This window comes from Anopheles moucheti, chromosome 3 (assembly GCF_943734755.1).
Source record: "Anopheles moucheti chromosome 3, idAnoMoucSN_F20_07, whole genome shotgun sequence".
Lineage (NCBI taxonomy): Eukaryota > Metazoa > Arthropoda > Insecta > Diptera > Culicidae > Anopheles > Anopheles moucheti.
Genome location: NC_069141.1, coordinates 51,520,371 through 51,530,479, shown reverse-complemented (window position 1 = coordinate 51,530,479; position 10,109 = coordinate 51,520,371). Strand labels below are relative to the sequence as shown.

The following is a 10,109-nucleotide window of genomic DNA, read 5'->3' as shown; positions in this document are numbered from 1 at the left end:
TGAAAACGTCGCTGTCAGACATTTCTCTACGCATGTCCATTGCTTCATAGTCAGCTTGAATACAGTGTTTATAATTTCTTTATAGACACGCTTATTAACTGTGTTTTCTTGTTGCGTATGCACAAAAACTACTATTCCACTGCCACAAGCACTTGTGATTCGCTAAACTGTCATCAATTTAATTAAAAAGTACAAAAACACGTAAAGTAGAAAACGCATAACGTTTATTTATTATTGCAGCATTATTCCATTGTCTATGTTTAAAAGTTTCACTCGTACATATTTCCAACTGCATAATTTTTTTATTTCCAACTGTACACAAGCGTCTTATATGTTCGAAGTTGGCTAATAGACGATTGGCAGTGTTCCGTTATTCGTATTTGGTTCCAACGGTCGGTCGTATCTCGGAAGTTCAAACGGATCGAGCGCGAAACAACGCGGGCCCGCTAGATACGATAGTGTGAGTGCGCTGCAATGAGTGAAACTTGAACGGCACACTCTGCACTCACACACAGCGGCACAGCATACGTATAGAAACACGCACGCATACATTCGATTTGCCAATTTGCTATCGTACTCTGCCGTATTCGTGACTACATCGAGGCCGCACACAGGCGTGTGTATGTGTGTGTATACCTACGCGTGCGGCTACTCAACTCACACCATGATGCGGTGAGATACAGAGTGCCTTCCACAAAAGCAGACGAGAAGCACAAGTAGGCAGGCAGCAGTAGCAGAAGCAGCAGATTTAACCAGAGTAAAGCAAAAAGGTACGGACAGTTGTCGGGTGAACGGGACAAATTAATCAAACGCATTTGGCGAACATCAAACGTTTAACCAGTGCTCGTGCCTAGTGAAAGACAAGTTTTTGCCAAACCCAAAGTGCATCTCGATTCCACGGCAGTGTGCGCCGCGTAGTTAAAGGTGAATACGGCAGCCCCTACATTCACCGTGTGTGTGCGTGTGTGGAGAACAGCGCTATTTTCTATTTCCTCATAGAACCGGCCAAAATACACGACGGAAGGGACATACAAGTGTGTACAACACCGTACTATCTCGTGCGTGCGTGCGTGCTTTCTTGCTTACGTGCAAACCCCACAAAGAAACGGGCGTATGTTGCGTTTGCATATCGCGGCTTTCCGACGAAACGGTCACACGTTTACACAACGAAATCGAACCGCTGCGAAAGACGCCAAACGGTCCGGAACTAGCTAGCCCAGGTTGATAAAACTGACCAAGAACCCCGCTCCCAGATAGCGCGTTGTTATCCGAAAAAGGAAGCAAAAGGGTACCTTCCCGCGAATCCCCGCCTCCTCTGCACCCTGCTAACGCGCTTTCTTCAGCTGTCCGTGATGATGCTTGCGGGGTCGCAATTGGAATTGTGCCTATATCTAACCTGCTTTGCTCGATTTTTCCTCGAACAGTAGGCTACGTGCGCGTGGTAGTGGTGTGCGAACTGGTTGGAGGTGTGTGAACTGGCAGTGCGTACACATCTCTCTCTCATTGGTGGGTGCAATCGATGATGCACCTCCGATATTTATCACACACTAGAGGTTTCGCAGATTTTCAAATAGCCTCATTTAGTGCTGTCCTCGTTTTGTTGGTCCTATCAGGACCAAATATAGATTCCGTTCGGCCCTTAAGGCTCCCAATTAAAAAAGGCGAAACCATCTTGAACCTTTTTGCTCGTTGTGACAAAGGTGTCCGTATCCGTAACCTTCAGAGAAGTTAAAAAGTGCTATAGCGAGACTATCCTCATAACCTTCACTCCCGCATCTTCCGTCCATTCCACTTTGTAGTCGCGTTACCGGAAGGAAGTAAAGCTCCGCACGAGTGCGTCCAGTTGTAAACCCCCCTCCGGGAATGTTGTGTCTCCGGGGTGTGAGGATGCTCTTCCTGCATCGGGCATCCCGAATATTCGCGTGGGTCTTGCCCGATGCAGAAGTACAACATAATTTCGGCGCAGAAAAATCAAAAACATTAGGCACACCGTTACGGAACACGTTAGGTTATTGGGGGCGGTAGCGGTAGCAGTGAGGGGCTATTTTTTCGTCTCTCACTCGCAGACGGTCGCGCGTGCATATGTGTGTGTTGGCGTGTGCGGACACGGCGCGATGTGTTACACGAGCTTGGCGTGTGTACACATGGACCACACTACACACAGCGTACAAGGTGTGTAGTGAGAGAGGACAGACCTTATGTGTCATCTATCGCAGCAGGCAAAGGTCCGTCCCAATACCAGCGGACCTATATAACAGCAACTGTGCAGAAGTGAGAGTGCATAGCGACGATAAGATTTTTCCTTCATGTGTACGGCGTAGGCAAAGTAGGCATCTTTCTTGCCACACGCAACTGTACCGAAAGGCCCGAGAGCCGCGTGTCTCTTTGTGCGAAAATAAGGTATTTTCAACTATCGTGCCAAGGGAAAAGGCGTGGGGAACGGTCATAAGCTAATCTCGAAACAAGGTGGTAAAGTGAATTAATTTTTCATACATTTAGTGTGACAGTACCGTGTACGCGCGCCCTAGCTTTTGCATACGCGGCTACCCGTGCCGAAGAATTATATAGTGATTGAGAGCAATGTACGGAACAACCAAATTCTACGGCTTTGTTATATTTAGTCTTCTACGAACAGGATTCATATTCACAAATATAAAATAAGAAGAAATTTTCAATTGAATTTCGTGCAAACCACTGAACCTAAAAACCGTCGTGATGTGAAAAGTGTGAGAATCAATTAGATATCAATAAGTAATGGGTCGAATCGGGGTTTCCATCGATAGAAAGCGAGCGAATCTTATAATTGTTTCATATGAATAGTTGTGTCGAACATCGTTCTTTGCAACCAACAGTGATCCATTGTGTTTTTTTCTATTTGTTTTGCAGGAAATTAATTCGTAATTGTGTTAACTCGCTAACAATCCGAGAAGCAATCCCTATCTCCGGTGACGCGTTGGAACCAGAAGAAGGTGGCGAAAAGTGCACGTGTGTAAGGGAAAAGGAAGAGTATTGCAAGTGTTTTGTGTGGATTATCCTGAAGAAAGTGAAAACTAATCAACACCGTAGTATAAACACAGCAAATAATCATGGAAAAGCGCATTTTGCTAGAGAAAAGAGGTCGCTCAGACGATGAGGTAAGTTACGCTTGTTTTTACTACATTGTTTCCGTTGCTAAGGGGACCTACCTCTCTATTCTAACTATTTTATACTTTTTGTTTACTGCATCTAAAATCGGCGTGGGTGCGTGTGAGTGTGTCGGAATGCAGATAACTAGATTACGAATTAGCACTGTGAGACGTCAAAATAGCAGGTGTTCTATGCTAGTTTTGTTACTTCTAACTGCCCTAACTGTCCCTTGGTAACGTTAACTAGAGCTTTTCCTAAGAGACCTGCTAAGATTAAAGCCGTGAAGCACCTAGCGCCTTTTATGCGCGTAATTGTACGAGCCACACTTGTCCAAAAGTGGAAAATTGATGTCAAATTTAACATAGTGCATCCAGCACCATGCTCGTCCATCTTGAGTGATGTGTTTTTCTTTTTTCGAGGTCATCATCACAGTAACCCAATCTTATGACACAAGCATCATCTAATCAGTCACATTGCATGTCCAGGTTCCTAAAACAAGAAGATAAAACATTGCAGTTTGATTAGCATCATCTTTTCAACGGATTTTGCCTTCCGGCTTCCGCCATATTGCCGCTTCAATACGCGTCAATTAAAAAAGAAACCTCTTTCTGCCACTGCTGCTGCTTCCACTGACATATCCTTGTGTATATTTTTTGTCCTCTCTCTTTCCCCGTTAGATTTTTGCATTCTTCTATCATGCATGCACTCGCCTTTTTCTCTCGGCTCTCTTCTGCCTTTTTGGCCTTAGGCTAACAATGAACGTATTGTGACTTTATAGGGAAAATCATGAAAAATCAACAAAAATGAGTCGCGGGTGCGCTACCTCTTTCAAATGCTATTACGACGTTTCGTAATCGTAACTCTTTGATCGACATTCGACCAACCGAGTCGTGTTTTTTTTTGTAACTCGCCGTCAAATCTATGCATGCATACACACTCACACCACTTTACTCATACTACATGAAGTGGCGCGCGCCTTTTCTGCGAGAGTAGCGCGTGTTGCGCTAGAGGTGTGTGCGGGTTTGGTTTCCGCGGGGCAGAAGAGCGTGTTGAAGAAAATAATTCATTTTTAAGAAAGTATGCGTGTGTGGTGAGGTGTGCGCATATACCCCCATGCACACGGCTGCACTGAGCAAAATGTTTGCATGTGTGTGTGTTGTTACTTTTCGGCTGCGGGATTTGATCTTTGTGTGAGAATGTTTACTCCGTCGTGCTTTGTGTGTAGGGTATGGAGTTGATAAGAATTTTTTGCCATCATCGAATTAGATATGGCTTCATTCTAATGCGGATGTACATGTAAACATTATATTTTGTGCGTCTTGTGTTGTGAAACGGGAAGAAGATGAACTTGAAAACATCTACGCACTTATCCGAAAAAAGTTTCTTCAGATCGCACGCGTATCATTTGCACTCCCCAACACACACTATTGCACACATTCACCCACACACGCACACACACACACCGATCTCACATTCACATATCTCGCACACACTCTATTCAACAAGAAATCGCACAACACACGCTCGCAGGACCGCACGCACACACTCCCACACACACCACGTCAAACAGACTGCAATGGAGCTGTCCGAGCTGGTGTAGTAGTATTGGTGAGCGGCCCTCGGGTGCCTGCTGGATGGATGAGTGGTGTCGCGAAGATGCGCGATGATCGGTGCTGCCATCTGGCAATGAGTGCCAAGGCGAGCGAGCTCTGAAAATGGTAGCAACCTCCAAGCCGCCATCTTGGAATTATCACCTTGGCTTCTTTCTGGCATTGCAAATTCGTTGTGAAATGGCGTTCGTGTGTTTACTGCACTCTGCCCAATTGTTGCATCACTTTGTTCCAGTGGCTCGTCCCCGGTTAGTGGCACTGTCGTAATTTCCAAATTTCAACCCCTAAACCCGGAAAATGGTTTGCACACAATCGTCGTTGTGAATCTCTGCACTGCCCTTATCGAGACTGCTTTTCACCTGCATATGAAAACCGTACGGTGGCACAATGGCTGCCTGCCTGCTCATGTGAACGCTTGCTACGCGACTGTCGTGTGTGCGTACTCTCTTTGTCCCACTCAACGATGGCGATGAGTGGAATGAGCTTCAAGCGTCGCTATTGCGTGGAGAGTGTGTGTGCGCGCATGTGAGCGACTCGTACAATACCATCAAAGGCCGTGTGTGAGTGTGTGCGTTCTCTATACGCATTTAAAATGTCCCGTGGCTGTTTTCCAAACATTGAAATGCTTCAAGAGAGGTTAAAAATGACTAGATTACCATGATGTAGTTCTTTTTTTACTTTTTATATTTTTTTAAAATGAGACTATTCAACGGAATTTATATATTTGCGATCATATTCCGCACACACCGTGCACAGTGGAAAGATTTCGGCAGAAATAACGTACTTGTTGAAAATCGATCACACACTCTCACTTATTTTTTCTCAGCACTAACACATACGCGCGCATCAAAAATTGCGAATGAGCGCACATGTGTGTGCGTTTATGCGACCGGCGAATGGTTGATGGTGTTGCAACTGTTTTTTCATAACAAATCACACACACTACTGTACAGGCAGTTAGGCGCACATGATTTTCAATGTCGCGCTCGTTTTTCACTGAGCTGACCGTTGAGAAATGTGCTTCTTTGGGTGAGAATGATAATGAAGCGATTCTTTTCTACACATTTTCGATGCATTTGGTTTGCATTTGTGATAAAGAATTATATCATAGCTTTATTTTTTATTTACTAATACTGCAATATTTCGTAATTAACTGTACATGTGTTAGCAATACGAACGGGCCATTCTTCATAAATAAAAAAACTATTTTTGTGTTGTGTTCAATCCTAAATTAATGCACGTTCAACGTCTTTTTGCAGATCACAGAACTCATCCTGGACAACTGTCGGAGTACATACATCGATGGACTCACAGATAGCTTCACCGCGCTGGAAACGCTGAGCCTCATCAACGTGGGGTTGGTGTCGCTTAAAAATTTCCCCAAGCTCTCCAACCTCCGAAAGCTAGAACTTTCGGACAACAGAATATCGAACGGTTTGAGCCATCTCATGGGCAGCCCGAAGCTAACACATCTGAACCTGTCGGGCAACCGCATCAAGGAGTTCGATGAGCTGCAGCCGTTGAAAGATTTGGAAAATTTGGAAGTGTTGGACCTGTTCAACAATCAGGTAACCCTGATCGAAAACTATCGCGAAAAGCTGTTCCAACTGATTCCATCTTTAAACTATCTCGATGGGTGAGTATCGCATTGTGCAATTGTACGGTACAGAAAATGGTAACGAATGTGATGTTTATTTGCAGATTCGATAAAGAGTACGTAGAGGCGCCTTCTGACGAGGAAGATATGGCTGGTATGTATTTTTTAATTTTACGTGTGAAGTTGCTAAAGCGTGGCATAACGTAATACACCCTCTGGCTACACCCGAAGCACACACAAACATTGTTCTACATGTTTTGTTGAATGCTATTCTTACTTGAGCTGAATTAACTTTGCAAAAGCATTTTTTGTACGCTAATATTACCTACAATCATTCATCACTCGCGGTATGTTGAGGTATTGTGAACTTACAACGCTCTAGTAGGGAACGGTTTCCATGTGGATTTCCACCGAATGTGCTTCTAATGGTTGTGGTTATTAGAATATGCAAAACACTATGGCGAGATCCATCCTGTTTGCAGATGATGGCTACCACCAGCAACAACCGTCACAGTTCTCCATCAATGGTATCGAAATTGATCTTGACGAACTGGAGCAGTTTGAGGCGAAGATACGCCAGAAGCGATCGAAGGAGCAATCGGGGATGAAGACAACGGGCGATAGTATTGTCGGTGGTCCCAGCGAGCAGGCACATCTCGTACACACCATCAATTCGCATCCTGGTGCCGCCAGCTGCTCCTCTTCCTCTGCACAGGACAATGGCAAAGATGATCTAGATTTGCTGTACGAAGAGATTCAACACAAACAGGCTGTGGCACGTGCGAATGAAGAGGAACAGGGCCGCAAAAGGATGGCTTCATTTTTGTCGGTATTGCTAATGTTTACCACCCTGTTGGCATTCATCAATCAGATATGCTATCCGGGGGTGCATCAACTGCTAGAAGATCCTCAAATTGAGGAAGCCGATGATGTAGAAGAAGAGGTGGAAGCTCAGGAGAAGGGAGAGGATGAATGTTTGTTGGGTAATCCGGACGGTGTTAGCAATGGAGGGGTCAACGAGAACGGAGCAACTGCTCCGGATGAATGTAACACGGATGGTTTGTCCGGGCGAGGTCAGAATTGAATAACGTACAACTCGTTTCTTTCGCTTCGTTTTCATTCTATGGGCTCGACCACAGAAGAAGAGGAAGCAGACGACTCGTGCGAAGAATCGGATGATGTGTCGCTAGCATACCTGTACAACGACAACCTGGAGGAAGATCAGGAGGATTGGAAGAGCGTCGAGAGTGATTACAACAATGCGGACGAAGAGTTCGACAGCGAGGACGAAGAGGAGGAGGAAGGCGCCGACAATGATGCCGAAGACGGTGCCGACAGTGATGGGGAAGGTGAAGATGAGGACGGCGAGGAGGAAGAAGATGGTGCGGATGAAGATGATGGTGGTAATGAGGAAGGTGGTGCCGAAGCAGCGGCATCTTCGGCCGCAACAGAAGCCGACACAAAAGCCACAGAGTCAGCGAAATCATCATCCACAGCAGAAGAAGCTGCGAGTGCCGGCGACGAAGGGGAAGCTGTCACGAAAGGTAGTTATAATGCTGTACTAGCAGGAGGTTGCCCATACGCTCCAGCATAAAAAATACCCATTCTAATGTGTATCCATTCATAATTTTAGCAAGCGAACCTGAAGCAAGGGGTACGAAGAGAAAGTTCCAAGGTACGGACAGCGACGGTTAAGCGCAAAAGTGCATAGTTTCATAAACGCTTCCAAATCAAACGTAACCCAAAACAAAACGTGGAACAACAACAACAGCACTCCTGGTTTCTTCGGCAGCGCAGTGTTCGTAATCGCACCCAGCAGCAACATAAGTTCCCCATATCTGCAATTTTTCATCACATTTCCTACTGCTTTCTGGGCAGTAGTGCAAGTTATTTTTCATCATTTTTCCCTCACAATAAAACAAAAACAAACAAGAACGCGTAACAGCCCACAAACTTTAATAATACTTTGCAAAACAACACAAATATAGACATGAATACTTCACACAACAATGCCCGCGGAACATTTTAACCAAACACACACAAACTAATTGTAACTAGAGACGATTGATTGAGCGGGTAGGTGGCGAATTACAAAACTTTAAAAAAAACAAAGAATAGATGCAGTAAGACAACTGAGGGGGGACATATTTTTGTCCTGGTTGAAGGGAATGGAGAAGGAAACGAAGAAAACGAAGTGTGAGGCGTGTGTATACAGCGTTTCCGGTTGTTTGAGGAAACAAAGTCGTGTCACGCATTACACGCGTAACCGAGATAACAACAGAAACTCACTATACGGTACAGGTTGATGTCAAAATTGATGGTGAGAAAGCTATGGTTTGTTTCATCAAATTAAATATTACCCCTGTGCGGTATTTCTCCAGGTAAAACCTCTGAAGCAAATAATATTCGGTTCGAATGGAGTACCGATTGTTAAAATGTTATGATCATTTCCTTCGGTCAGCATCACCAGCTACACATATGTAAGGCTTTGAATAATTGTTTACGTGCATTGTTTTACACACCCAATGGCGAAAAGCAAACAACATAACGTTCCGCGGTTACAGTGGTTTCAGACTCAAACGGATGCTGCTGGTTGTATAAAAGGGTTCTAACAGTTGAACAATCGAAAGGGAATGATGTGCCGTGCGCAAGAACGGAGTGATGGAAGAAAAGGTCAAGCTGCAAAAGAGAAAGAGGAGACCATACACAAAATAAATGTAATCCACAAACACACACACACACGACCTGATATAAAAACAAAAAAACAAAACACCTTTACTTTTAATTTGCAATGTATGTTTTTCGTTTGTTTCATAATCATAAGTGCGAGGGAAAGTTGTTGTATACAGTGTTTTGTCTTTTGTAAGCAAAGATAATTATCTCAGGCAAAGGCTTTCTATAGTTTCCTGGTTTGTGGGATCGGAAGAGATAAAGGCGACAAGGAAAAAACGCGTGCGCAAATGTCGCGCGGCGCACGTATTACGTTACGTTATCGTGTAACACGTTGTAACATGCGCCGATTTTTTTTATAGCGGAAGGATTAAACGAAGTTTCATTTCGATTAAGTTTAAAGGAAGATGTGCAGTATAAATGCAGATGTCATTTTAGTACAGTACAATGGTTTGTATGCTTAGGACACAGATAGAAAGTAGTGGAGCGCTCCCATACTTTACCTCCCCCACACACTTCTTGTTACAATATGTATTAAATTCATCATAAATTGCTATGAAAGTTTTTAAAACCTGCATTACATTTCCGTTTGGTCAGCGCAAAAATTTAGTGTGACTGTCTTTCCTTAGCACCTTAAAGTTGTAGGTTTTGTAAGGATTTTTTTTAAAGAGTAAAAGCATGTACTTTTGGTTTAAGCAAATTGTGTACGGAGGAAGGTTCAGGGAAGACGAAATTCTGTGTATAAAGAAAAAGGATGGCTCTGTTGGACCCATGTAAAGTGATAAGTTTAACAGTACATCTTCTGTTTGTCTTTTCCACCTTTTCGCAAAGCCTCATGCGGCATATTATAGTTGCGAGGATAGGCATTTGTTTTCCAACGTTCTGTCTCGTGGTTATTCCGGTGCGCAAAAGTATATCGCGTTTGTGTATCACCAACCGTGTGAGCATGATGTGTGAAGCTGATTCCCCTTTTATTAAGCATTTGTTAAAGATTTGTAGCAAGCTGAAGTAATAACAAGCCGTAATAGCAAGTTGACCAAACAAGGAGCGGAAGGATATTGAACCGGGGCCGCTCCTTTTCCGACCCAAATCTCGGGAATGAACAT

The 10,109-nt window shown here is 44.1% G+C and overlaps 1 protein-coding gene across 3 annotated transcripts; it reads left to right on the top strand.

Moving 5' to 3' along the window:
• Positions 1-739: 739 nt before the first annotated feature.
• Positions 740-9,812, top strand: LOC128305620 (acidic leucine-rich nuclear phosphoprotein 32 family member A). 3 transcript variants are annotated; one of them, XM_053043163.1, is made up of 6 exons: positions 740-924; positions 2,887-3,134; positions 5,996-6,372; positions 6,438-6,487; positions 7,473-7,877; positions 7,967-9,812. In XM_053043163.1, the coding sequence occupies exons 2-6, from the start codon at positions 3,087-3,089 to the stop codon at positions 8,026-8,028; spliced, it is 942 nt and encodes a 313-aa protein (XP_052899123.1). In that variant the 5' UTR covers positions 740-924; positions 2,887-3,086; the 3' UTR covers positions 8,029-9,812. The 3 variants fall into 3 exon arrangements, with proteins under 3 accessions (XP_052899123.1, XP_052899122.1, XP_052899121.1); XM_053043162.1 differs by having other exon boundaries at positions 6,438-6,488; positions 7,462-7,877; XM_053043161.1 differs by lacking the exon at positions 7,967-9,812 and adding an exon at positions 6,816-7,379 and having other exon boundaries at positions 7,473-7,589.
• The last annotated feature ends 297 nt before the right edge of the window (positions 9,813-10,109 follow it).